The sequence below is a fragment of the Emydura macquarii genome, unplaced genomic scaffold (assembly GCF_026122565.2).
Source record: "Emydura macquarii macquarii isolate MOO-44397 ecotype Brisbane River unplaced genomic scaffold, CSIRO-AGI_Emac_v2 contig_306, whole genome shotgun sequence".
Taxonomy (NCBI): domain Eukaryota; kingdom Metazoa; phylum Chordata; order Testudines; family Chelidae; genus Emydura; species Emydura macquarii.
The window spans coordinates 622,982-650,919 of record NW_027130443.1 but is presented as its reverse complement, the minus strand read 5'-3'; the positions used below and the strand labels follow the sequence as shown (position 1 = coordinate 650,919).

The window sequence follows — 27,938 nt, the reverse complement described above, 5'->3', positions numbered from 1 at the left end:
GGCACAGGGACACCCTAAGCTCCCCATCTTCCAGACCCCCCCCCCCCCCCCGACAGCCTGTAGACACCCTGACCCCGGCTGGCTCCCATGAGCCATGGCTGTTTGCCAAGTGACCACGCTGGCTGGGATCCCAGAAGTGGGGCGGGGGGGTCAGTCTAGACAGGATGGGGGTGTGTGGAAAATATCCCCCTGCAGCGCCCCCAGCTGGCTATGCCAGGGACTGGGCTCTCCCCGGCCACCCCTCCCCTGCAGTGCCCCCACCGCTCTGGCAATCAGGGCTGGCCCCACTGCTGTGCAAGGGGGCTTTGGGCTGCTGGGCAGAGGAGCAGGCACCCTGCCCCTGGGAATCAGATCAGAGGTGGCTGCATCTCAGTGCGGGGCGATGGGTCCCCGTATAACCAGCCGCCCCGCCCCAGAGATGGCTGCATCTTGGCACCAGGCGAGGGGTCCCCGTATAACCAGCCGCCCCGCCCCAGAGATGGCTGCATCTTGGCACCAGGCGAGGGGTCCCCGTATAACCAGCCGCCCCGCCCCAGAGATGGCTGCATCTTGGCACCAGGCGAGGGGTCCCCGTATAACCAGCCGCCCCGCCCCAGAGATGGCTGCATCTTGGCACCAGGCGAGGGGTCCCCGTATAACCAGCCGCCCCGCCCCAGAGATGGCTGCATCCTGGTGCCGGGCGAACCCCCCGTCGCTCGCCGAAAGGAGTAGCATGGGCGGCCGGCGGCTGGAGCGTATAGTTCTCTTTTTATTTTGGAGAAGTTATTCTAGTTACACACACAGATGCAGAAAGATAAATATCGGATTGTTCTCTACAGGTCGGCCACACAGTCACAGCTGGAGCAGAGCCCAGGAGAAAAGCGGCTGGAACGTGGGGTGGGTTTGGTTGGTTTTTTTTGTGTTTCTCGGGTGGGTTTGAACCGTTCCGTTAGGTCTCTAAAGTGCTGTCAACTAACCGGAGGTGCCTCTAGAAAATAAAGACGAGATACATTCAGTAGCAAACGCTCGACGCTCACTGAAAACTCAGTGACAAAGTGCAAAAGGTCTCAGAGACGGACAGCTATGTACAGGTCGCCGACTGCGCCCCCCGCACTGCCCCTCGGAGGGAGGGGCACCTTCCCAGAATGCCTTTGGTGCTCTCTGCTAAATAGCTCCCCCACCCCGCGCAGCCGGGCCTAACGCGGCGTGGATGCATGGCTGAGCTGCGGGGGGGGGGGCCGGCGAGGGCTGTGCCATGGGGGGGACGCAGTGGCCGCTGCATTCGTGCACTGCGGGGGTGCGACACCCCCGGCCGCGCAGGAGAAGGGCTGGGGGGGCCTGCAGCGGTCCTGGCGCCGCGTTGGCGGGCTGCGGGGGGGGGGGGGGCCCGTCGCCAGGCGACAAGTGCAGGGCTCTAGGCTGCCCAGCGGCGGGCGAGGCCTGGAATGTCCATGGCAGCGCCGAAGCAGGGGAGGCCGCCGTGGGGCGCTGCGCTGCCGCGATGCAGCAGGGGAGGGCGCGACGCCCGTTGCGACGCGTCGCTGGGCAAACGCACACGGGCCGCGCACCCCTGCTGCAGCTGCCCAGCCGCACGCCCTGCTGCCTGGAAACCGAGGGGACAGAGACCCCCATCCTTGGAAGTGGGGGGGGCAGCCCCCCTGCCCAATGATCCATGGGGACCGTGGAGGCTGTTTTGGGGGGGGGGGAGATACAGGGTGAATTGGGGGGAGTTTCAGGGGGCAGGCTGGGGGGCTCCATTTGAATTTGGGGGGACAGAGCTGCATTCCCTCCAACTACCCCCCCATTTCCTCTTGGCTCAACAAGCCGGGGAGATCAACCCCCCCCAGCTAGCGGGGGGTATAACTGGGCTGGACCCCCCATTCCCGCCCCCCCACTCCCTGACCCTCTGGGGCCAGAGCTGCCACGAATAAGACAGGCCCCCCTTCGCTCCCCTATATCCAATCCCCCTCCGCAACCCCCCCACTTCCAAAGCCCTCCCGTCCAAGCTGTTTGTGACCCAGATGTTGGGGCTCAAAGGGGGGGGTGCAGGCTCCCCCCATACCCCCCCAAATCAACCCAGAGCATGACGGTTGTGCCATGAAGATGCGCTAGTTTTGGGGGAGGGTGGCCTGGAGCAACGAGGTGGCTAGGCTGGAGAGATGCCAGAGGGCGGAGAGTTTGGGGGTGCCCCCCCTTGTCCTTATCTCCCCCCTTGTCCTGCCAGCTGGGGGATAAACCCACCCCAGAGCCAGCTCCGGGGACTGAATTGCTATGGGGAGGGGTGGCCCCGGCGGGGAAACGGGCTGGGAATTACGGGGGTGACGGAGAAAGCCGGGGGGGGGCTATTTTGGGGGGGGGCTAGCGCCCCGGGGGGCATGGTGGCCCACGTTGGAGAATGACTAGTGCAAATGGGGAAACCCGCCTCCCGCCCGGGCTGCAGATCGGGAGGGGCAGCAAATGGGACATCGCCCCCCCCCAAGACCTCTACAGCGGCCCCTGCTGGGAGAGTTTGCGGGGGGGGAGCTGGGGCAGCCAGGAATCCCCCCCCCCCCCACCCAAGGAAGCTTCTGGAAGTGCCGAAGCCATGGATGTGTGACTCAGAGTCACCGGCTGCAGTGCCCCACCAGGACTGGGGGGTGGAGGAACGGGGGGGGGGGGCTGGGGTGCAGGATGTGAGTGTGGGGTGGGAGGTACACGGGGCGGCCGTCTGCCCCCCCCCCATTGGTCCCTCTCCGGGTGACAGGGGTGGAGCTGTTCAGCCTCCCCCCCCGGCAGCCACCAGCTCAACAGTGGGTGCACAGGTGGGGGGGGCTGCAAAGGGAAAAGGGGGGCTGCTATTTCCCTGCTGGGGAGGATCCCCCCAAGCCATCCCCACCGCGATTGGAGGGGGGCCCACTACCCCTCATCAGCTCTGGCATCCCCCCCGTTCTAGAGCCCCCTGACTCCAGCATCCCCCACCCGGTGCCCTCACATCACACTTCTGGGGGGGGCCTCCACAGCTCAGCTCTATCACCGCCCCTCCCCACCCTGGGCTCCGGCACCCCCTGCAGTCTGGCTCCGGGCGCCTCCCCCTCTCCTCCCTTCCCCCGCCCTCGGCTCCGGCACCCTGCCCCGAACCTTGGCTCTGGCGCCTCCCCCCAATCGCGGCTCTGGGGCCTCCCCGACCCGCCTGCATCTCGCCTCAAGAATCCCCCCCATGGCAGCTCCAGCGCCTCCCGTCTGAGCTCCGGCGCCTTCCCCCCCCCACATCTCCCCCTTCACAGGAGATTTCCCTTCTTCAGGCGCTCGGGCGCCGGGGGCTCCCCCCGAACCGCCCCCCGGGGCCCGGCTGCCCCGCCCCCCGCCCCGCTGCCGGCCCCATGGGCCCCGCCGCCCCCTCCATCCTGGGCCTCGCTGCGGCAGGGGTTGACGGAGTAGCTGAAGACGCTGGGCAGGAAAGGCAGGGGTGGCTGCCGCTTGTCGTCCGGCAGGACCATGTTGAGGGCGACGGGCAGCGCGGCCAGGCTGGTGAAGTTGTAGGGGTAGGCAGCCAGCAGTGGGTGCCCGTACACCAGCGGGTAGGGCTCCGGGTAGAAACTCATCTTGGGCTCCCCGTCACCCGTCCCGGCCTTGGCCACGGCGTTGAACGGGAGGGCGCCAGGGTAGGCGAGGAAGGCGGCTTTCTCTTCGGCCTCCTTCCGGGTCCGGCAGACCCCCGGCGCCAGCAGGGGCAGGGGGTACTCCTGTACCGGGTACCTCTCCTGGAAGCTTTCCTCCTCCTCCTCCTCCTGCGCTGTGGGGGGCGCCGGAGCCGGGCCCGTGTGCGAGATGACGGGATCCTGCAGGGAAAGGGCGGCCGCGGGGCCGGGGGGCGACGGAGCCAGCTCGGCACGGCTGGTGGTGGCTTCGGGCAGCGGGGCGGCCGGCTCCTCCACCCCGCCAGCCTCCGGCGGCATCTCCTCTCCTTCCTCCTCCTCCTCTGCCACCGGGACTGGGGCCATCACGGCCGCAGCCTGGCTCTCCGGCACGTCCCGCTGGCCGGCGGCCTGGGCCTGGCTCACCTCGGCAGCCGGCGGCTCCCCGCTGGATGACGAAACCTGCATCTCCTGCGTGATCTCCTCTTTGACGGCCCTCAGCGCCGGCTCCTCTGGCTTCTTGGAGTAGGTGATGACAGTGGTGAGGACGGGCGGGCCGGGATCCCGGCTCTCGCCTTCATGCCGCTTCATATGCCGGCTCAGGGCGGCCGCCGTCTTGCAGACCTTGGCGCAGTGGGCACAGGTGAACTTGACCGAAGGCTTCCGGCCCACCCGGTGCACCGGGGCCAGGGCCGGGGCTGGATCGTCCTTCCCCGGCCTCCCGTGCACCCGCTCATGCTTCCGGAGCTTCTTCAGCGCCGAGAAAAGCTTGCCGCAGGCCCCGCACTCGTGCTTCCACTCGCCGCCGCCCCTCCCGGCCTTGTGCGCCGGCTCCAGTGCCGGGGCGTCGGAGCCGCCGGGAGCGGGCGATGCTCGGGTGGGCGCCGGGCTGGGCTCCTGCCCTTCCTCCTCCTCTTCCTCCTCCTCCTCCTCTGCCCGCTTCACCCAGCGCAGGGAGCGCAGCTTGCGGCGCCAGCGCGACGAGCGCTTGACCCTGGGGACGCCGGAGCCAGCCCCGCCCGAGCCGCAGGCCTTCCGCTTGGGCTTGTAGGTGTAATAGGGGCGCCAGAGCTGGTCCTCGGCATCCCGGTCGCTCTCCTCCTCGCCGCTTTCGTTGGCGTAGGAGCCGCCGGCCCGTTTGCCGGCCCCGGTGGTCGGTTTCTCAGCTGGGCCGGGATCGAAGCGTTTGTGGGGCCGGGAGCTCTTCTCCAGCATCAGGTCAGTCTCAGAGATGCGCCGCTTGACGATGGCCTCCTCCCCGATCCGCACCGTGATCTGGCAGAGCGGGGCGCTCCGGCTCTCCGAGGCAGCCCCCACATAGGCCGGCTTGGCCATGTACGTCATGGTGCGGCCTGGGCGTGGGCCCCGCGGTTTCGCCGGCCCCCTGCCGCCTGCCTCCTCCTCCTCTGCCGCCTGCTGCTCCGCCGCCTTTTGGGCCTGGATGTAATCCTTCAGCACTTGTTTCTTGAGGGGCTCGGCCGGTGTGGGGCGGGGGGCCACCGGCTTGCTGTTGTAGGCGATGACCGAGGAGGCCTGCCCGCCACCGGCTGCCGGCATCACGGAGGTGCTGTGCACGATGACGGAGGCAGCCGGGTGGCCATAGGCGATGACCGACGGGGCCTCGCCCGCTGCCCGCTGTGCCGGCTCCGGCCCCGCCCCGAAAGCCATCTCCACCGGGAATGGGGAAGTTGGTGCCGGTGTCTCGGCCGGCAGGCGGAAGCGCTCGGCCTCGGGGGCCTCCAAGGCGCCGGCCGCCCCGAAGCTGGGCCCAGGCTCGCTGGGGCGGCCCAGCGGCTCGCCTGGGGCCAGGGGAAGGGACCGGGGAGGCAGCAGGAGACCCTCACCTGCCAGGCCCTGGCTGTACGTCTTGTAGGGCCGCTTCTGGGAGCGCATGGGCAGCAGGCGGTAGAGCTTGAGGGCGTTGACCTTGGGTTTGTAGCCGCCGTTGGGCGTCTTCTCGGAGGAAATGAGGCCCGGGTTGATGCCGTGGAAAGCCTTCTGGTGCGTCTTCAGGTTGTAGTAGGTGACGAAGGTCTCCCAGCAGAAGATGCACTGGTAGCGGCGCTCGCCCGTGTGCCACACCTCGTGCTTGGTCCGGTACTCGGCCAGGGCGAAGACCTTGTCGCAGTAGCGGCAGGGGTACTTGCGCCGCCATGAGTGGACGTTGGAGTGGCGCTTGAGGCTGGAGAGGGTCATGTAGGAGCGCTCGCAGACGGTGCAGAAGTAAATCACGTGCCCATCCACCACCTTGACGAAGTGGTCCTGCTCCGGGATGTAGTCCGGCCGCTGGAAGGCGCGGTGGCGGTAAAGCAGGCTTTTCTTAGACGAGGCCGGCTTGGGGGGCAGTGGGAGGGCGGCCGCCGGCTCCTCGCCTCGGCCGGCCCCCTTGCAGAGGACCTCGTGGGTCTGCAGCCGCTTGACGTGGATGAAGGTCTTGCCACAGTGGCGGCAGGAAAGGGCCCGCCGGGAGCGGTGCAGCTTGCCGTGGAGGCCCAGGGCAGCCGAGGTGGTGAAGGACCGGCCGCACAAGCCGCAGGAGAAGGCGCTGCCCGCCGGCGAGGAAGAGGAGGAAGGCGCCGGCTCGGGGGGCTCCCCGGGGCCGCGCTCCCAGTCAGGCGGGGGGCCCGGCTCAGCCGGCGCCGTGCTAAGGGCGTAGAGGATCTTCGCCGTCTCAGCGGCGTTGTCCGGCGTGGGAGGCGAGGCCGGTTCCCGAAGGCCGGCGGGGCTGGCGGCTTCAGCTGGCCGCGCCGGGCAAGTCAGGTCCACCGGGGAGCCGCAGGACCTGGTGGACGAGGCGTCTCCGGCGTCCTCGGGGCTCCAGGGCTCGCTCATCTCCTTGGCACGAGCGGCTGCGTCCAGGTTCTCCAGCCACGAGATGCCGAGGAGCCGGCCGGCGGCCTCCAGCTGCTGGGCAGCCACCGGGCTGGGCACGGAGAGGCGGGAGTTGTAGATGAAGTTGAGGACGTCAGAGAAGACCCCAGCCCGGATGTCGGGCAGCTCGAGGACCTGGGCGGGCTGGCGGCTGGCTGGCTCCTCCGCCAGCACCTCTTGGAAGTAGGGGCTGGAGGCCGCCAGCACGTTCTTGTGGGCCGGGAACTTGGTGTCTTCAGCGATGACGATCACGTCGCAGAACTGGCCCCGCAGGCGCTGCTCATTCAGCTGCAATAGCAGGGAGCCGGAGTGGGCCGCGTCCGAGAGCTCCACAACCGGAGCCATGGCAGTGCCGCCGAGCTGGGGAGGGAGACACAGGCATCAGGGCTAGTGGTTAGAGTGGGGGGGGCTGGGAGCCAGGACACCTGGGTTCTCTCCCCGGCTCGGGGAGGGCAGGGGGGGCTAGTGATTAGAGCACGGGGGACTGGGAGCCAGGACTCCTGGGTTCTCTCCCTGGAGGGAGAGAATGAGGAGGGGGATGAGGACTAGTGGTTAGAGCCGCAGGGCAGGATGGTCCATGCCAGATCGGGGCTGGTGCCCACTCCCTCCATACAGCCCAGAGGGGCGGCAGCCATGGCGCTCGCGAGTGCCCCCCTAAGCGCACACAGTGCCTGCAACCCTGCCAACAGCCCGCCCCACGGGGGGGCATCAGGTCTCCGCGGCCCCTTCTGCCTGCTGCCAGGACCCCGGGACAAGGCTGGGAGCGGACATCCACTGGGCCGGGGACAGATTAGGCCAGGTGCGGGGGGGGGGGGGGGAGGGCCGCGGGTCACGGGGTCAGGTTGGTGTGGGTTGGGCTGGGTGGAGGTTGCGGGTCGGGTCGGTGTGGGGGGTGTGGGTTGGGGCGGGTGGGAGTCGCGGGTCAGGCCGGGTGGGGGGCGCGGGGCAGTGTGGGTTGGTTTGGGCTGGGCGGGGCATGCCGGTCGGGCCAGGTGGGGGGCGCAGTTGGGGGGCACAGATGGGGGCGTGGGGCACTGTGGGTCAGCCTGGGCGGAGGGCATGGGGCGGTGTGGGTGTGGACCGGGCCATGCCGGGCCGGGTGGGGGGCATGGGGTGGTGTGGGTGGGTAATGTGGGTCAGGCTGGGTGAGGGGTGGGGGTTGGGCCAGGCGGGGGGCGCAAAGCGGCGTGGATCAGGCAGGGGTTGTGGGTTGGGCTAGGTGGGGGGTGTGGGGCAGTGTGGGTTGGGCCAGGCAGGCCAGTCGAGGCGGTGTGGGTCAGGCCGGGTGCGGGGAGGCGTGGCTCAGGCTGGGCGGGGGGGCACGGGTTGGGCGGGAGATGGTGTGGGTCGGGCGGGGCGGCGTGGGTCAGGCCTGGCAGGGCGGGCGGCGTGGGTCGGGCCAGGGGCGGTGTGGGCCTTGCGGAGGGTGCGGGCACTGTGGGTCGGGCCAGGCAGGCGGCACGGGGCGCTGTGGATCAGGTAGGCGGCGGCGGAGGGGGTGTGGGTCTGGCCTTGCGGGGGCGCAGGGCGGTGTGGGTCGCGCCAGGTGGGGGGGCAGCGTGGGTTGGGTCAGGGGTGGTGTGGTCAGGCTGGGTGGGCCAGGCGGGGGGCGCAGGGCAGTGTGGGTCGAGCTGGGCATAGGGCGGTGTGGGTCAGGCCGGGCGGGGGGCATCCGTTGGGCCAGGCAGGGGGCAGCGTGGGGCAGTGTGGATTGGGTAGGCGGCGGTGGAGGGGGTGTGGGTCGGGCAGGGGGTGGGACGGCGTGGGTTGGGCCGGGGGGGGGCGCAGGGCGGTGTGGATTGGGTAGGCAGCAGCGGAGGCGGTGTGGGTCTGGCAAGGGACGGGGCGCCGTGGGTCGGGCTGGGTGGGCCAGGCGAGGGCGGGGCGGCGTCTGTTGGGCCAGGCGGAGGGCGCAGGGCAGTGTGGGGTGGGCCAGACGGGGCGGGCAGCGTGGGTTGGGCCAGGGGCGGTATGGGTCGGGACAGGGGGCATGGGGCAGTGGGGCATGGGGCAGGCCTGTGGGTCAGGGCTGGGTGGGCCTTGTGGGGGGCGCAGGGCAGTGTGGATCGGGCCAGGCCGGGGGCGCGGGGCGGTGTGGATCGGGCCAGGCCGGGGGCGCGGGGCGGTGTGGGTCGGGGCAGGCTGGGGGCGCGGGGCTGTGTGGGTCGGGGCAGGCCGGGGATGCGGGGTGGTGTGGGTCGGGCCAGGCCGGGGGCGCGGGGCGGTGTGGGTCGGGCTGGGTGGGCCAGGTGGGAGGCGCAGGGCAGTGTGGGTCGAGCTGGGCATAGGGCGGTGTGGGTCAGGCCGGGCGGGGGGCATCCATTGGGCCAGGCAGGGGGCAGCGTGGGGCAGTGTGGATTGGGTAGGCGGCGGCGGAGGCGGTGTGGGTCGGGCTGGGTGGGCCAGGCGAGGGCGGGGCGGCCTGGGTTGGGCCAGGCGGAGGGCGCAGGGCAGTGTGGGGTGGGCCAGAGGGGGCGGGCAGCGTGGGTTGGGTCAGGGGCGGTATGGGTCGGGACAGGTGGGGGGCATGGGGCAGTGTGGGTCAGGCTGGGTGGGCCTTGTGGGGGGCGCAGGGCAGTGTGGATCGGGCCAGGCCGGGGGCGCGGGGCGGTGTGGGTCGGGGCAGGCTGGGGGCGCGGGGCGGTGTGGGTCGGGGCAGGCCGGGGATGCGGGGCGGTGTGGGTCGGGCCAGGCTGGGGGCGTGGGGCGGTGTGGGTCGGGCTGGGTGGGCCAGGTGGGAGGCGCAGGGCAGTGTGGGTCGGGCTGGGTGTAGGGTGGTGTGGGTCAGGTCGGGCGGGGGGCATCGGTCGGGCCAGGCAGGGGGCAGCACGGGGTGGTGTGGGTTGGGTAGGCGGCAGTGGAGGAGGTGTGGGTCGGGCAGGGGGCGGGGCGGCGTGGGTCGGGCCAGGCGGGGAGCACAGGGCGGTGTGGATTGGGTAGGCGGCAGCTGAGGGGGTGTGGGTCTGGCAGGGGATGGGGCGGCGTGGGTCGGGCTGGGTGGGCCAGGTGAGGGGTGCGGGGCAGTGTGGGTCGGGACAGGCGGGGGGCGCGTGGCTGTGTGGGTCAGGCTGGGTGGGCCTTGTGGGGGGCGCGGGGCGGTGTGGGTCGGGCCAGGCCGGGGGGAGCGGGGTGGTGTGGGTCGGGCCAGGCCGGGGGGAGCGGGGTGGTGTGGGTTGGGTCAGTGGCGGTGTGGTCGGGCCAGGCGGGGGGCATGGGGCAGTGTGGGTCAGGCTGGGCGTAGGGCGGTGTGGGTCAGGTGTGGATCGGGGTGGGCAGGGGGCAGCGCGGGGCAGTGTGGATCGGGCTGGGTGGGCCAGGCGAGGGGTGCGGGGTGGCGTGGGTCGGGACAGGCGGGGGGCACGTGGCTGTGTGAGTCAGGCTGGGTGGGCCTCGTGGGGGGCGCGGGGCGGTGTGGGTCGGGCCAGGCCGGGGGGCGATGTGGGTCGGGCCAGGCCTGGGGTGGGCAGCGTGGGTTGGGTCAGTGGCGGTGTGGTTGGGCTGGGTGGGCCAGGTGGGGGGCATGGGGCAGTGTGGGTCAGGCTGGGCGTAGGGCGGTGTGGGTCAGGTGTGGGTCGGGCTGGGCAGGGGGCAGCGCGGGGCAGTGTGGATCGGGTAGGCGGCGGCTGAGGGGGTGTGGGTCGGGCAGGGGGCGGGGCGGCCTGGGTCAGGCTGGCTGGGCCAGGAGAGGGGTGCGGGGCGGTGTGGGTTGGGCCAGGTGGTGGGCGCGGGGCTGCGTGGGTCGGGCCGGGAAAGTGGGTTGGCGTGGGGCAGGCAGAGGGGGGCCGGGCCGGCGGGAGCCATTTTGCGGCGGCATTCCCAGCTGGCAGCTAAGATGGCTGGGGAAGTGGGGCCGGTGCCAGCTGTGAGCAGCAGCCAGGAGTTGGCCGGGTCCCACGGCTCCCCCCACGGCTCTGGCACAGGCCGGCTCGGCCGCCTCCCGTCCCCCCCCCCGGCACCTGCAGCCACCGGCCCCGGCCTGGCACCAGCCCCGGAGCCCGGGCGGGCGGGCGAGGACGCTGCCAGGGCAGGGCAGGCGGGACCGTCACCTCCTGCCAGCCCAGCCCGGAGCCGCCCCTTCCTCCCAGCACCCCCAGAGAACAGACCCCCCAAAACTGGGGGTGAGAACTGAGGGGAGGGAGGAGATCTGCTGTGTCCCATCCCCTGCCCCCCGAGCTCGCCAGTGCCCCGCCATGGGGCCGGATCCTAGCTGGCACCTTCTAGCAGGGAAAGGGCCCGGGCCCCCCTCCAGGACAAAGGGGGCACGTTGTCTATGGGGCCAGTCTCTGGATCCGCCCGGCGGTGCTATGGGGACTTGAGCAGGGACTAAGAACCCCTTACCTGTGATAGGGGGCCTCATGGACTACGCACAGCTGCCCCACGGCACCACGGCTCTGCTCCTCCACACACCGGATCCTCTGCGGAGACACGCTGGGGGTTAGGTGCTGAGACCCACCAGAGGAGTTGGGGGCTGGGGGCCAGGATGCCTGGGTTCCCTCCCCGGCTCTGGGAGGGGAGGGAGGGCTAGTAGGTAGAGCAGGGGGGCTGGGAGCCAGGACTCCTGGGCTCTATTCCTGACTCGCTTTGTGGCCCTGGGCGAGTCCCAGCTCCCACAATCCGTGCCTCGGTTTCCCCTCTCTAAGCCAGGGGTAAGCGTGGGACTGAGCGTGCAGCGGGGCAAGGGGGGTGTGGCGCGCACACGTCTTTCTCTCTCCATCCTGCCCCGGGGTAGGTGGACGGTTTTCATGGCAAATCTCGCACCAGTTGGCCTTCTCCATCCAATCCCCAGCTCCCGGAGTCGCGGGATTAACGTCATGGGGTATTTTGGGGGGCAGAAAAAGCTGGAGAGACCCAGAAAGAAAAGGCGTTGACGGCTGTTGAAAACCCCTCCATTACGAAACTAACCTGGGGGGAGTTAAACCCGGGCGGTTGTCTAGCATGAGGATGAAGCAGGCTCAGGGTTCCCGGACTCGACGATCCGCCTGTTCCTAGCCTGGGATGCAGCAAAGGCTGTTCAGGGTCACCAGCCTCATTTTAAACACGGGGAAACTGAGGCACGGATCGGGCAACGTGACTTGCCCCGCGGGCCGGGGGCAGAGCCAGGCCTAGAAGCCACGGGTGCTGAGCCCTGCTCCAGGGTGCCAGCCATCCCGCCACACGGCCTCCAAAAAGGGCCGATAATTAAAATCGTACAAGGGGCCTTTATTGGGGGGAGTGGGGATGGGCACAGAGAGCCCTAACGCCAAAAGAGGGGTGCTATGGGCTGGACAAAAAGCTGGGCCTTGCCCCAGAGGAACAGCAAGGGGCTATTTCGAGTAGGACACCGTCTTTCCTGTGCCGGCAGAGGGCATCAATTAACGAAGCCCCCACAGGGGAGGAGGAGGAGGGACAATTAGTTCAATTTTATAGAGAAGGAAACTGAGGCACAGAGAGGCAGGGACTTTTCTGGGCTGGGATAGGAACAGAGCCCAGGAATCCCGGCTCCCAGCTCTAACCACTAGATCCCAGTCCCCGCCCAGAGCTGGGATAGAACCCAGGCGTCCGGGCTCCCAGCCCCTCCTGCTCTAACCACTAGCATCCATTCCCCTCCCAGAGCCGGGGCGAGAATCCAGGCCCATGCCAAGGTCACATGGTGGGCAACGTGTTACTAATTACAGGCCAGAGGCTGTCACGGGAGCCAAGCCAGGCCGGGCCATGTCCCACCAGCCCAGCGAAGCCTGTGGTGGGGGAGGAACGCTCCCCACGCGTTTCCGGAGCGGGTCTTGTGGTCGCCGCCAGGCCCGGCCAAGCGGAGACGCAAGGGTCCCCCGGCGGCTCCAGGAAACCAAAGCCAGGGGCTGTCGGCGACTGTGACTGGCCCCTTTGTGACCAGGGCAAAGGGGTGACAGGCACAGTCTGGCGGTGCGACTGAATACGTGTCGGAAACTGGAGGGGGGGGGCATGTCCGGGTGCAGGCTCCGAGATGGGGGGAGGCGTAGCCCAGCTATACTGTGACGTAACTGGTGTGCGTGCCCCAGATACAGCTGGAGCTAATCAGAGATGGGAAGGAGGTGTATCACAGCTACAGTCTGATGTAACTGGGGGGGAATTGTGTGTCTCCCCCTCCAGATACAGCTGGAGCTAATCAGAGATGGAGAAGAGGTGTATCACAGCTACAGTCTGATGCAAATGGTGGGGGGTTGTTTATCCCAGGTACCGTTGGAGATAATCAGAGACGGGGTGTGTATCACAGCTACACTCTGATGTATCCGGGGGGGCAGGGGGTTGTCGCCAGGCGCAGTCTGTTGAACTTGGTGCATGTCTTGTTTGATGCCAGGTCTGTCTGGTGTATGTTTTATGCACAGTTTCGTGGGATGCACAGTCAGGTACAACGTGACTTTTTTGGGGTGTGTATGTGTGTGTGCATGTAAGTCTGATGCAGTCAGGGCCTCTGTTTTGGACAGCTGTGACAGAAATGGAGGTACAGCATGCTTGCACTTGTGTGTGTGTGTGTGTGTGTGTGTGCGCCTCACAATACCATCAAAAGTAATTGGCATGTACACACTAAATGCAATCTGATATAATTGAGGGGGGCATGTGGCACGCACAGCAGGACACAAAGGGGGTGTATGGGGCAGGGATAGTCTCATGGAACTGGAGTGCACGGGTCAGACACACCCTGACAACTGCGTTGTGTGTGTCGAGTAGAGGGTGGTGTGATGGATGCATACATCAAGGTACAGCCTGATGAAATTGGTCTGCCTCTCAAAGGTACAGTCTGACGTAATGGGGGGGGTGTCAGGTACAGTCTGACGTGACCGGGGGGGGTGAGGAATACACCCGGATGTCATGGGGGGGGTGCATGACAGGAACCATCTGACATCACCGGGGGCGCCCATGGGGAATACAGTCTCCTGTGGTGAGGTGTACGTGCCAGGTACAGTCAGATGGCCCTGGGGGGTGTCCCATGTCACAGCTGCGCTGGAAATCAGGGGGCTCCACTATCCCTCCCAACCGCATCAGCGCCGGGCCACCAAAACCACCACGAAATCAGACGTGTTGCCATAGAAACCACAAAGGATGTTCCCCCCTCCCCCTCAGCCCAGGTGACTGTCCCATCTGCTTCCTCCATCACCCGCCTGCCAGGACCCACCAGCTGGGTCAGATGGTCCCCGTGACAACAGCCAATGACAGCCCTCTGGGGGGGGACCGGGGTCACCCGCTGTTGCTGTGGAACCGCTGGTCTCAGAACCCAGGTCTTGGCAGGGGAGAGACCTTGAACCCGGGCCAGCCAAGGGTATTTACAGCCCACAACCCGCCTCACCCCCCCGCCCCAGCCAATTGGATGGCAGCGAGCGAAGCTGCTGGGCTCACCTGAGTGCTGGTTGGTTGAGCTGGCTGTGATGTCATAAGGCCTTTTCCCATGTCAACCCCTTGCTCCAGGTGTGACCTGAGTTAAAGAAGTAGCCCCACAAAAACATTCGCTGAGCAAAACGTGGGGGGGGTGATCTCTCTCTCTCTCTCTCTCTCTCACACACACACACACACACACACACACACACACACAGAGTACAGATAACACTGCACGCACTGTACAGATAACCTCCCCCACACTGCACAAATGCAAACACCCGCTCTGCACAACACCTCACACGCACTGAGCACACACACCACACAGATAACCCCTCCACTGCACGCGCACACACACATCATTGTACACTCACAAAAATGCCACAAACATCTCACAAATATACTCAGTACATGCAAGCATGCTGACTGAATACACAAATGCACATTTATTCACACGCACACTGTACAAACACGCAGGCACACTCATGGTCACGTTGTCCATACGCAAATACACCTGCACTCAGAAATACACCCACTGTTACACAAATACACTCCTGTTCACACGCCCACTACACAAACAAGGGCACACTTATTCACAAACACACCCTTCTGTGGTACACAGCCTCACTCGCACACACCCCCAAATACACACCCATTCAAATGGACACTATACAAAGGCACACTCATCCACAAACGCACACTCACACTGTACACATCCACGTGTGCACACTGTGTCATAGCAGCTCACAAAACACACCCACAGCACACGTGCAAATCCACATTCCCGCTGTCCGTGCCTTGCTCTACACCGTGAACACACGCTCGTTCACAAACACACCCGCGCAACAAATCCACACTCGTTCGCGGCCACAATCAGGCTGCAGAAACACACGCAAAGGCGCATTCATTCACGAACACACACACACACACACACTCCTTCCCAAAGGGGGAGAGAGACACACTAGCGCATCCTCTCTTTTGGGCAACAGCCACCCCGGACCTGGCCCGGAATCCAGGCTGATTTCACCATCAATCAGCAGGATCAATACGAGGATGGGAGACCCAGAGTGCTGCAGTGCTATATATAGGGTATTAACAGCCGCCCCGCCCCAGAGGTGGCCGCATGTCGGTGCCGGGCGAGGGATCGCTGTATTTGCCCCGCCCGAGAGGTGGCCGCATGTCGGTGCCGGGCGAGCGTTCGTTTGATCTACGCTGTGGGCTTCTAGAACACTTGCGTGCGCTGATTTTTATACGTGCAAGTTATTCAAGTTCTGGGGTTGGGAATGTTCCCAGCTTTTCTGTTTGGTTTGGGGATTTCCGCCCTGCCCCGCAAATCTGGGGTTAACACGAGCCCTTCCCACGGCCACCGAGCCCAACGCCCGTAGCCTGCTGGCCTCTCGGTACTCCAACCAACCACTGCCAACCAGAGCCGGTCAGCGCCGGGGGGGAGCAAACCGTGCCGCGAGCCCTCTGGGGGCAACATGGGGCTTGGGGCGGGCCGGCCGGCCGCTGTTCCGCTGGGATGTTTTCCATGAAGAAGTGACCTTTTCCTCTGGGAGAGGCGGCTGCCATTAGCTGAGGCAGGCCTGAGTCATAGGGGCTGGGGGGGAGCGAAAGAGGCGGCCGGCGGCACGCACAGGGGAGATCAAAGGGGGGGACAGGCTGCAGGGGAATGGGACCAGAGCGAGCGCCAGGCCCCGATCAACTGGCCCCGCCACCGCAGGAGGTGGGGACCCCGCGCACGCACAGGTCCCGTCTCACTCACACAGACCCCCCCAAAGATCTCTCCTCACACACACACACCAATAGGAGTGTCGTCAGAAGAAAATACACACACACACACACACCCCGCCAGGAGGCCGCTCTGGGGAGCAGGCTGGAAGGCCCATGGGCCAAAACTGGATTGAGTGTAGTTACTTCCCCACTCCTCAGACCGGTCCCATACACCCCCCTCCAGACCGGTCCCATACAACGTCCTTTCCCACCCCACCACCAAACCGGTCCCATACACCCCCCTCCTGACCGGTCCCATACACACACACACACACACTCACCAGACCGTAAGCCCTCTGGTCTCCACTTCTCAGACCAGTCCCACATGCCGCCTTCCCCACTTTGCTTCTCAGACCAGTCCCAGCTGCCCCCCCACCCAAACACCTTGCCCCGCCCCCCAGCTCCACCCCCAGCTCCCAGGCCCTGTCCCCCACCCCACTTCTCGGCCCTGACACCCCAGAGCGCACTCCTGCAGCACACACAAACACAAAGCACAAACTCGCAACTCCATTGTTCCATCCCCCTCCCCACACACACACGGCGCTGCACAGACACACACTCAGACGCACAGCGTACCCAAACACACCAGCACTTTAGCATACTAGCACCACAGACAATCACACTCGGCACCGCACAGACACACACACATACACTAGCACTGCACAAACAGACACACACATGGCACGACACATACACACAGCACCGCACAGACACACAGAGTCCCATGCCCAATCACCCGCGGCACCACACCTGCCCGCACGTCCGTGGTACCGCACAGACAGACCCACACACACACACAAGCGCTGTGCGCGCACACGATGGCACGAACCGCAATGCACGCGCACTCTCTCGCTCACTCACGCACACACACGCAGTCACGAGGGCCCATCATGAATTAATTTCTCACGAGACCCCCAATGCCAGGCCCCCGTGTGAGCAGCAGGGAGGGGCGTGTGAAAGGGGCGTGAAGGGTCATGGAGTGGGTGCTAGGGGAGTGGGGAAGGGCTGGGGGGAGGTGAGAGGGGGTGTTGGGGGCTGAGGGGTGTAAAGGGCTGGGAGAGGTGTGGATAAAGGGGGTGTGGGGTGTCTGTGTGAGGGGTGTGTGGAAGGACTGAAGGGTGTAGGGCGTGTGTGATGGCTGGGTTTGTGCGGAAGGGGGTCTGTGTAAGGGGTGTAGGGAGGTGAGGGGCTGTGTGAGGACCTCGAGGGGGGTAGGGCAGTGAGGGGGCGAAGGGTGTGTGTGTGTGAGGAGTGTAGGGTGGTGACGGTTGTGCATAAGAGGGTGAAGGGTGTGTGTGTGTGAGGGGGGTAGGGCGGTGACGGTTGTGCGTATGAGGGCGAAGGGTGTGTGTGTGAGGGGTGTAGGGCGGTGAGGGGTGTGGGGAAGGGCCGTGGAGTGTGTGTGAGGGCTGTAGGGTGGTGAGGCGGGTGTGTGAGGGGGGTGAAGGGTGTAGGGCGTGTGTGATGGCTGTGTTTGTGTGGGAGGGGTCTGCGTAAGGGGTGTAGGGAGGTGAGGGTGTGTGTGTGAGGGGTGTAGGGTGGTGAGGGGTGTGTGTGATGGCTGTGTTTGTGTGTGAGGGGCCTGCATAAGGGGCGTGGGGCAGTGAGGGGTGTAGGGTGGTGATGGTTGTGCAGAAGGGGGGGGGGTGAGATGTGTGGGGAAGGGCCATGGAGCGCCTGTGAGGGGTTGTAGGGCGGTGAGGGGTGTGGGTGAGGCGTGCAGGAAGCGACTGTGTTTGTGCGAGGGCCGTGCGAGAAGTGGGGGAAATGGCCGTGCACGTGAGGGGGGGTTGGAGGGGGGAAGGACTGTGTGTGGGGGGGGGGGGCGTAGGTAACAGCCATAGCAGGAGGTGATGGCTGGTGTGAGAGGGTCTGTGAGGGTGTGGGGAGGGGGGTGCAGTGGGGTGGGGAGATGCCCCCAGGTGCACAAGGGGGTCCATGAAGGGTCAGCGGGGCAGGGGGAGGAGGTGGGGGAGAGATTCAGGGGGGTTATGTAGAAAGGGGGGCACAGTGGGATCTGTGGGGGGCAAAGGGGGGCTGTACTGGGGGGTGGGGGATCTGTGCTGGGCTATGTGCAGTGCATGGGGGGGCTGCATTTGGGGGGTGCAGTGGGGCTGGAGAGAGGCAGCCCAGCTGCAGTTTTAACCCTTTGGGGAGAAGGGAAGGTGGGGGGATGACATTGGTGGGGGGGGCTCTAGTTGGGGGGAGGGGCCCTGGCCTGAATCCCCCCCGCTAGTCTCCCCCACACCCCCAGTGCCCCCAGACACCCCCATGCTCCTGCCGGAGGACGCCCCGCTTAGCCCCACACTTTCCGCCTGGGGGGGGAGATTGCCCCCTTGGGGCAGGTGGCTCAGGGAGAGCCCCCCAGCGAGTGACCTCTTTGGGGATGCACCCTGCAGCAGCAGAGCAGCTGGGGGGCCAGGGGCGGGCCATGGGGCAGGCGGGTGGGCCCCTGCAGGCAGAGGGAGACGGGGGGGCCTGAGATGGGGGCAACGGGGGGGGCTCTGCCAGGGTCGGGGGGGAGCAGAGAGGGGGCCGGCGGCGGTCGGGGAGGGGAAGCTGTTGGGGGCTGGGGGGGTTCGGGGGGGGCGGCTCAGGCCCGGAGGGGCTGGAAGGGAGGCCGGGGGGCCCAGCAGACCCGAGCACGGGGGGCGGGGCTGTGGGGGGGCGCCATGGGCCCGAGGGGGCGGTACCCGGCCAAGCGGACTCGACAGGGGTCGCGGGGGGGGCGGAGAGAGCCTGGGTGTGTTGGGGGGAACCGAGGGGGGTGCGGGGGGAGGCTGGGGGGCCGCAGAGGGCCCGCGGGGGGCGGACCGGGGAGCGCGGGCCCAAGGGGGGATCCGGGGTCGGGGGGAGGCCGCGGGGGGCGGATCGGGGGGGGCGGGCCCGTGGCGGGGCCCGCGGGGGGGATCCGGGGTCGGGGGCCCGCGGGGGGGATGTGGGTTCCGGGGGGGCCCGCGGGGGGGTCCGGGCCCTACCTGCGCTCGCAGCCGCTGGCGCCCGCAGCCCAAGATGGAGGCGCCGCCCGGCCCGGCCCGGCCCTTCATGGCCAGCGCTGGCGGGGCGCGTGTGGGCTCCGCTCCCGGCCCGGCCCCGCCGCTGACATCATCCCGCGCCGCGCCGGGCCGGGCCGGGCCGGGTCCGGGGGGGTGTGTGTGTGTCCGTGTGCCCCCCGCCGCCCCCCGCCCCTGTCACGCGCGCCGCACACACCCGACACACACACACACACAGGGACCCACACGGACACGGGCCTGCCTGCGTCACACACACACAGACATGGGCCTGCGTCACGCACAGAGACACACACACACACAGACACAAACCGACACAGAGGGAGAGAGACACATACACCCACACAGAAGGACCCACACAGAGACCCGGGCCTGCCTGCGTCACACACACACAGACACACACAGACACGGGCCTGCGTCACGCACAGAGAGAGAGACACAAACCGACACAGAGGGAGAGAGACACACACACAGAGGGACCCACACAGAGATCCAGGCCTGCCTGCGTCTCTCACACACACACACAGATGCACACAACGCACCGACACACAGAGACACGGGCCTGCGTCTCACACACACAGACACTGAGAGACTCATACAGCGACACAGGCCTGCCTGCGTCACACACACAAACGCACACAACAAACTGACACACAGAGACAGGGGCCTGCATCACACACACAGAGAGACACACACAGACACAAGACACAAATCAACAGACACGCACACACAGAGGGACACACAAGACACAAACAGACCCACACATGGCCGTCCCTGGCACCTGGTGTGCGACACATACAGGCCTGTGTCGCACATACATACACACAGACTGTCATCTAGACGCACACCCAGACATGGGCCTGCATCACACACACAAGACACAATCCGACACACAGAGAGACACACACAGGGACACACCGAGACACAAACAGACACGCTCATGGCCCTGCCCAGCACCTGCCACGCACACATAGACCCACACACAGCCCTGCCCCATGCCTGGCACACACACACACTGCTGTGTCACACATACATACACACAGACTGTCACCTAGACACACACCCCAACACTGGCCTGCATCACTCACACAGAGAAACACGAGACACAAACTGACAGAGAGAGAGAGAGATCACACACACACAGAGGGACACACGAGACACAAAGAGACCCACACACGGCCCTGCCCAGCACCTGGCGCACGCGCATACATACAGACACACATACAGGCCTGTGTTGCACATACATACACGCAGACCATCACCTTGACACACACCCAGACACGGGCCTGTGTCACTCACACACACAGATACACACACAGACCTGGATCAAACACACACACATGGGCCTGGATCATGCACACACGAGCCTGGATCACACGCGCACACAGACACACACAACCTGGATCATGTATGGGCACACACATACACAGGCCTGGATTGTGTGCATTGTGAGCATGTGCACACACGGACACACACAGGCCTGGATCGCACGCACACACACACAGAGGCCTGGATGATGTATGTGCTTGGATCAAGCGCACACACCGAGGTCCAGACTGCATGTGTATATGCGCACACACAGGCGTGGACGGCATGAGTGTGCACCTGCCCACATACAAAGACACACAAAGGTCTGGATGACACACTCCCTTCCCCAAAGATGTAGCTTGCACGCACACAAAAACACACACACAAACAGGCCTGGATCAACCTACGTGCACACATATGCCTCAGTTTCTCTCACACACACACAGATGCAAACACGCCTAGATCACACAAACACAGCCGGGCTTAGATCACACACGTACAAACATACACACACAAGGATTTAGATCTCCCTTTCACACACACCCGCCCCCCACACCCAGGCGTAGATATCACACACACACAGAGGCCTCTCTCTCTCTCTCACACACACACACACACACACACGGATGTCTAGGTCTCTGTTGTTCTCTCCCCAAAAAGGCCCAAATCACACACCCCCCACACATATCTCACAGACACACAGGCCTAGATACAAGACACACACAGACATGCACACCGGCCTACTTCACAGCCAGCTCACAAATACACAAAGAGAGGCCTACATCTCTCTCTCACACACACACACAGAGGGAAGGAGGTCTGTATGTATGTGATCTAAACACACACGCACACACAGATCTCTCAGACAGACACAGGCCTAAATATCTCATCACACAACGCAGAGGCCTAGATATCAAAAACACAAAGCCTAGACAAACACAGAGGCCTAACACACACACACAAAGGCCTAGATCACACCCCCCAGTCATACATACAAACATATGCACACAAACACACACACACCCCCCCTCTCTCAGCTTTTTGCCCCCCACCCAACACACACTGCTGTGTGTGGGCACACAGAGGCCTACATCACACTCTCTCTCTCTCACACACACACACCCCCCCTAGATCTCACACTGGCCCGCGTCTCTCTTACACACCACGTTGCACATGTATTCACACACACACACACACACACTCCTCCCGGAGCAATAAGCCCAGTCCGGGGGGGCCCATGACATCATCCGTGGCGGAGGTGATGTCATAGAGCAGTGCAGGTGAGGTCACAATCCCTGGCGCAGCCTGCCCGAGTCCTGCCCTTGGGGGGGCACCGCCCGGTGGGAGGGGGGCACCGCCCCCGACCGAGGCCAGAGGTGAGGACTGGAGACCTACGAACCCGGCTCCATGCTACAACTCGGCACCCCGACTGTGACCGGGGCCGGCTCTGAGCATGGCATGGGGAATGGATGGGGGGCTAGTGGTTAGAGTGGGGGGGCTGGGAGCCCGGACTCCTGGGTTCTCTCCCTGGCTCTGGGAGGGCAGTGGGGGCTAGTGGGTAGAGCTAACCTGTAGCAGGAGTAGACAGACCCTGGGGCAGTCTGGCGAGACCCCTACACCCATCAGGGGCAGCTCCGCACACAGTCAAGGTGCTGGGTCCAGCCGCGCCCCTGGGAGCCGGAACCAGCCGCGGCAGCGCCGGGAGACTGGGCCGGGCAGACAGAGGCAGAGTGAGGGGGTCCCGGCTCCTACTCATCTGTGCCTCGGGCAGAGACACACTGCTAGCTGTGCAGCAGGAAGGAGGGGTTGCATGGGGACAGACGGACGGCCCATGTGGCGGGGGGGACGGACAGACGGAGGGAGGGCAGACGCATCTCTCCTGCACCTTGCGCAATCCAGTGTCTGGGCCACGGACAGGCTGTGCCGAACATACGTAGGTTTGTCCTGAGCCCCACAGCTCCTGCGCTAGCGTCTAAGAAGTGATGGGAACACGGGAGGCTGTGGGGCAGGCTGGGCGGAGGATAGGTAAAGCTGGCAGTGTGGGGCGGACGGGGTTGGACGACGTAGGTGGGGGGTAGACTGGGGGCCCCGTCACCAGCCTGGGATGACCAGTCAGCCCAGTCCAGTTCGTGGCCCTCACCCCAGGGCCCTGTTTATTCGCCAGCCGGCTGATAGCCCGGACCTTGCCCAGTCCAGGAGGCGCGCGGCTTCCTCGCCCTCTGGGGCCTTGGCTACCCCCCTGGAGAAAGCATGCGGCCCCCTCTCCGTCCCAGGCCCCCCTTCACATCCCCCTGCTGGGACTTGTCAGACCCAGACACTTGAGGCCACCCAGCTGGGTCGCCTGATCCCCCCAGCCTGTTAGAGGAGTGGGGCTGGATGGATGGGGTAGGTAGACGGATGGATGGATGGATGGACAGACGGACGGACGGACAGGGGGTTGTGGGGAAGCAAAAGTCTTGCTCATGCCCCATTCACCCTCCCCTCTCTCTCTCCCCCAGGCTGTGGTGCGAGCGCTGCCCCACGCCGGCCCCATGGCCGTGCTGCCGCCCAGCCCACCTCCCACGCCCTCCTGGCCGCTGGCTGCCCTGCTGCGCTCCTCCCGCCCCGGCTCCCCCGCCCCCGCCGCGCCAGCGGGCTGGGCGCCCTGGCGCCGCTACCGCCTGTCGGAGAGCATGAAGGGGCTGCTGGTGGCGCTGCTGGGAGGCGGGCTGCCGGCCGGCTTCGTGGCCCCCTTCACCCGCATGGCCCACGAGGCCTCCTCCATCCCTTCGCTGGAGATCCTGCTGGTCCGCTGCACCCTCCACCTGGCCTTCGCCTGGCGCCTGCGCTGCCGGCAGGCCCCGCTGCTGGGTCCCGCCCAGGGCCGCCGCCGCCTGCTGCTCCACGCCACCGCCAACCTGGTCTCCGTCGCCTGTGCCTACAGCTCCTTCGTGGTGGTGCCCAGCGCCAACGCCGCCACCGTGCGCAAGGGCTCCTCCACCGTGGGCTCCGCCCTGCTGGCCCTGTGCGTGGAGAGCCGCCCGCTGAGCGGCTACGACTGGTTCGGCCTGCTGGGCAGCACCTTGGGCTTGCTCATCATGGTGGTGCCGGACCTGCTCAGCCTGGACGCCAGCACCCGGCTGACCGACGCCTTCGGCTACGCCCTGGCCTGCCTGGGCGGCGTGGCCTTGGCGTTGGGCTTGGTCATCTTCCGGGCCTTGGATTTCCCGGCCAAGCTGCCCACAGCCGCCTTCGCCTTTGGGGCGCTGGGGGCCTTGGTGTGCGCCCCGGCCATGTTCCTGCTGCAGGAGCCGGTGCTGCCCGCCGACCCGCTCACCTGGACCTGCACGCTGGCCATCGGGGTCCTGGCCACGGTGTCCTTCCTATGCGCCAGCCACGCGGCCACCCTGGCGCACCCGGCCCTGGTGTGCGCCGTGCTGCACTCCGAGGTGGTGGTGACGCTGGCCGTGCAGTACTACGTGCTGCGGGAGGCCGTTACCCCCTTCGACGTCATGGGGGCCGGCGTCATCCTGGGCAGCATCGCCATCATCGCCGCCCAGAACGTCAGCTGCCACCCGCGGGAGGAGGACGGGTGAGGGTGGGGACAGGCAGCAGGGGGGGACGCTCTGCTGAGGAACCTACACGCCAGGCCCACGCTGGGACCCTCCACCCCATGGACACACGTGGAGGAAACCCCACCTGCCAGGCCCACGCTGGGACCCTCCACCCAACCAGAGGCTGCTATGGACCAAGGGGGATTCCTCAACTGCTCAAACGAGACCTGATCCCGCTGGGCACCAGCCCTTAGCACCCGCCATCCTCGTGCGGACATGCACGCCTGAGACAGACCCTTCCCTCGCAGCATGGGTGCAAGGGACCGGCCCGGCCTGGGCACTACAGCCCTCGACTCCCCAGAATAATTCGACGGTTCTCGCGGGCGGCCCGGGCAGATGTAACACGCCCGGAGCCGAGCGTCGGAAATAAAAATCGTGTGTCTGAGGGTGGGCCGCAGGGCGAAGAGATACAGATCCCGGGGGCAACGCGCCCTGGTTGGGTGGGCAGGATCCACCAGGCCATTCCCACCCTGGCTCCCTTGTCCGTCCAGCCCACTGCCTCGCTTTCCCCAGCCCTGGGTGCCCCAGCAGCATGGCTGGGAAGGAGCCTGTTGATAGTGGGAGGAATGGGAAAACTGGCTGGGGATGGGGGGGGGGGAAGAAATGGGGGAGGTCACACAGAAATGGGAGGGGGGGTCACACAGAGCTGCTGCTTCAAGCCCGTGATTTGGTTGCCGACAAGGCATGGGTCGAGGACAAAAATTGCTGCCTGGGGGCAGAACTGCCCCACAACCCAGTGGGGGAAGAGACAGGCCCTGGCATAAGCGGAAGGGGAATGAGGACACAGCCCCCCCAGGTGCAGAAAGGGGGGGTGGGAACTAGGGGACCCAGAAACAGGAGCACACAGAGCCGCTGGTCCAAAGGTGCCCCTACTAATGGGGGTCCGTGCAGCTCTCAGTCAGGAGGGTCCGTGCAGCGCCCGGCGCAACGAGGGGCATCTAGGCCGTGCCCTCATGAGGAGCCCTGCTCTCAGTGGGCGGGGTCTGGGCGACAGGGGCACCCCTCTTGGTTGGGGGGATGTGGGCAGCACCCCACGCAATGGGGCCCTGATCTCAGTCGGGGCAGGGGGGGGGGGAGCCTGGGCGGCATCCATAGTCACAAAAGCCCCAGTGTTGGTCCAGGGGGTGGGCACTGCACTACAACGCCTAATCCGAGGGGCACGGTATGTCGGCTTGGCAGTCCAGGTGTGAGTTCGTCACATCCGCTGCCTGGGCTAGGAGGAAAGGGAGGCCCCCCCCATCCCCGCAAAATCAGGACTCCTGGGTTCCATCGCCGGCTCTGGGAGGGGAGTAGGGCCGAGCGGTTGGCGCACAGAGCCCGGGCGTGCAGCGGAAACACAGAGAGGCCGGGGGAGACGAGAGTTGCAGGACTCCAGCTTTATTGAATAGCTGCTCATCAGGACACGTCTGTTCCCTTCTTTTGAAACCCAGCTGGGGGGGGTGGGATTAGCAGGCAGGGCAAACCCCACAGCCACAGCAATCCACACTCCGTGGATCTGTTACTCCCCCCCCAACACATGCTAATATAATCACGCTCCCTGAGGCAGGGGCACCCACCAGCCGCTGGGGTTTGTCCTGACCCTTAACTTACCGGCTCAGTCCTGGCTCCCAGGGGACATGGAGTCTTTGCCACCTAGGGGACGCTGGCCCGGATCCAGTTCCAGGGCAGGACGCTGCCTGGCTCAGAGGGGCGGGGAATGGGGCAGGGAGCCTTTCCGCTCTAGGGAGCACTAGCTCCCATCCAGCCCCAAGGCCTGGCACTGGCCCCGGGGGTAAGGATGGGGCGTGGGGCCTCAATCCAGCCCCAGGGTGGGAGAGGCTCCCCCCCCCCCCCTGACCCCAGGGCAGGGCACTGGCTGGTTTAGGGGGCAGGGCAATGAGGTGTGGGGCTGGGTTTAAACAGGCGCTAGCGCCATCTAGTGCCCAATGGCCAGAGCTGCATGCACAGGCTCTAGAGGGTGGGCTCTGATTTGGGGGGGTGCTGGATTGTACCCTCCCCATACCCACAACCCCCCAATTACTCAGCGCCCCCGCCCCGTGGCTCCGGGATCCAGCTCCTCTCCACTCCATGCTTTGGCACCCCTCCTGCGCGGCCTCCATGCCTTTTCCGTCCCGTTCACGGCACGTCTCTCTCTGGCCTCAAACTCCGCGTGGCCATCACCCCCCCCAGCTCCCTCTTATGAGCTGCAGCCGTGACACCGGGGATTTGTTCCCGTCACATTTCCCCCCACATGCCGGCGCAGTGCTCGCCGCGGACACATGGGCCTCTTCCGGGGCAACACCCCCGCCTCCCTTTCCGCACCATGGGCCTGCTCCCGGCGACGGTGGCTTCCTGCTTCCCACCTGTCTCCGGAGTCGGTACCATCCTTGGCAGAGGCAGTCGGGCTTCAGGCTAGGAAGAGCGGGTGTTCTTGAAACACACGCCAGGGGACCTAGCAGATGGTGAGTCACAACCACCGCTGGCATCTGCACCCCCAACGCCCGCTGTACTTCCTCTCCCGCTTTGCCAAATTCAGTTTGTGTAGCAAAGCGGGAATTTTCTGTAAAACTTCTATGAAGCCGGGTGCCTCAGTTTCCCCCATCCTTCACACGGCTACCCAAGTGAGAGGACAAGGATTAAGTTTGCTCCCAGAGCTGTCCCATCCGCCTGGGGGCGGAACAAACAGAGGGGCTCAGGGGTGCAGATTTTTCACACCACATTTGAGTGTAAACCTGGCCTAAAACTGACCCAAGACCAATGTAAACACCCCAAATTTGGTAGCAAGTTATTTTGCGACTGTAATTCCCGATGCTCCGTAACTAACCGCGTACCGTTTGCAGACGGATTCCAGTCACGCCTGGGAAGATCTAACAACTCTTTGGGGGACAAGAAACCAAGCAGATCATCACCACCACCAAGCTGCTGCTTTTTTGCCGGTGACGGCAAACTCACTGCATCGCTGCTTCTGTTTGCAGTGATCTGTAAATGTTAAAACACACCGGTCAGGGGTGGCGTTCGGTGTGCCTGCGGGGCCAGGCGAGGGCTGGGTTTGCTGCGCCAGTGGGGGGTCTAAATGAATGTTTCAAAGGTGATTTTTTGAAATGGTTTCTCGATGATGTAGCTACGCTGCGGGACGAGGATTGTCACGTCGGGCGTGCCGGTGACAGAAAAGGCATCGCAGGAGACCCACCTCGACCCGCTTCCCATCAACGCTGCCTGGTGCTGGGAGCCGGCAGGGACAGGGAGCCGGGCCAGCCACCCTCACTCCACCAAGGCCGACAGCGGTGAAATGACGATTCTGTGGATTTTTGACACTCAGGGGACCCCTCGCTTATCTTCCTTTTGCTAACCTGCCTCCCAAATTGCACTGACTGTAGAGTCCAGGACCCCCCAACCCGCTGGAATCCTTCCTGACCCAGATCTTCCCACCAGCACGACTCCCCCTGTTCCAGGTTCCCTCCCCAATACAGATCTCTCCCGCTACCCCACATCAGGACCTCTGACCTACACCTCCCCCTAAGCAGGAAGGACCCCCCCCCGCCTGGATTCCCCCTCACCCCCGAGACCCCTAACCGGGCCCCCTCCCCCCGGCCTGGATTCCCCCCCCCCCCCCCGGCCTGGATTGTCCCCCCTCCCCGAGACCCCTAACCGGGCCCCCCCCCGGCCTGGATTGTCCCCCCCTCCCCGAGACCCCTAACCGGGCCCCCCCCCCGGCCTGGATTGTCCCCCCTCCCCGAGACCCCTAACCGGGCCCCCCCCCGGCCTGGATTGTCCCCCCTCCCCGAGACCCCTAACCGGGCCCCCCCCCGGCCTGGATTGTCCCCCCCCCAGACCCCTAACCGGGCCCCCCCCCGGCCTGGATTGTCCCCGAGACCCCTAACAGGGCAATGTCCTGTCTCCGCTCACCCCGGGCCCGCGGTCGTATTTCGCTCCAGACAAGGCCCGAGCCGCGGCCTTTCCCAGTCAGCGCGGCCGAGCTGCGGTGCGCCCCACCCGGCAGGCGGCTCACGCGAGAGCCCCGGCTCCGCGGGCCGCACCCAGAGCGTTCGACCGGCCTCGACTTCGCTGCTCGGATAGGCGGCTCCACTGACAGGCCGCGGCAGCGCCGGGCTTCCTCCCGGCAGCGCTCGGGAATCTCCGGCTGTTTCCGTCCGGCCGTCCTTGCTACCTGCCTCTCCGCCCCTCCTCTCCCCCCCCCCCCCGATTCACATGAATATTCACGAACAGCCGCGGCCGTTCACATTAATTATTCATGAGACTGTACCATTACACCAGAAAGGAGGGGTCTTTTTTTTTAAAAAAAAGGGAGGGGTTATTTGATCATTTCGGCGCGTCCCATTCCCTTCCTTTATTTGAAAGCGGGGGAAAAAATCCAACTCGGCTCCCGCTGATTTCACAGGGAGGCTGTCACACAAAAACGGGCTCTTCCCCCTGCCCCCCTCGCCATCACCCTTGGTCCAGTCCCCCGCCGCAACCACCTCCTC

The 27,938-nt window shown here is 65.7% G+C and overlaps 2 protein-coding genes across 5 annotated transcripts; one reads left to right on the top strand and one right to left on the bottom strand.

The window, feature by feature from the left end:
• Positions 1–728: 728 nt before the first annotated feature.
• Positions 729–27,589, bottom strand: ZBTB4 (zinc finger and BTB domain containing 4). 4 transcript variants are annotated; one of them, XM_067555298.1, is made up of 5 exons: positions 27,361–27,589; positions 26,286–26,433; positions 13,815–13,890; positions 10,803–10,879; positions 729–6,824 (listed from the first exon to the last, which is right to left on the bottom strand). In XM_067555298.1, the coding sequence occupies exon 5, from the start codon at positions 6,807–6,809 to the stop codon at positions 3,237–3,239; it is 3,573 nt and encodes a 1,190-aa protein (XP_067411399.1). In that variant the 5' UTR covers positions 6,810–6,824; positions 10,803–10,879; positions 13,815–13,890; positions 26,286–26,433; positions 27,361–27,589; the 3' UTR covers positions 729–3,236. The 4 variants fall into 4 exon arrangements, with proteins under 4 accessions (XP_067411399.1, XP_067411392.1, XP_067411407.1 ...); XM_067555291.1 differs by lacking the exons at positions 26,286–26,433; positions 27,361–27,589 and adding an exon at positions 18,542–19,094; XM_067555306.1 differs by lacking the exons at positions 26,286–26,433; positions 27,361–27,589 and adding an exon at positions 16,300–17,193.
• On the top strand, positions 20,941–23,457 carry LOC137162189 (solute carrier family 35 member G3-like). The gene is made up of 2 exons (XM_067561750.1): positions 20,941–21,258; positions 22,381–23,457. The coding sequence occupies exon 2, from the start codon at positions 22,414–22,416 to the stop codon at positions 23,455–23,457; it is 1,044 nt and encodes a 347-aa protein (XP_067417851.1). The 5' UTR covers positions 20,941–21,258; positions 22,381–22,413.
• Positions 27,590–27,938: the final 349 nt, after the last annotated feature.

Excerpts from the sequence above, each read along its gene's own strand:
- LOC137162189 (XM_067561750.1), top strand. The coding sequence starts at position 22,414 with ATGGCCGTGCTGCCGCCCAGCCCACCTCCCACGCCCTCCTGGCCGCTG.
- ZBTB4 (XM_067555298.1), bottom strand. The coding sequence starts at position 6,809 with ATGGCTCCGGTTGTGGAGCTCTCGGACGCGGCCCACTCCGGCTCCCTG.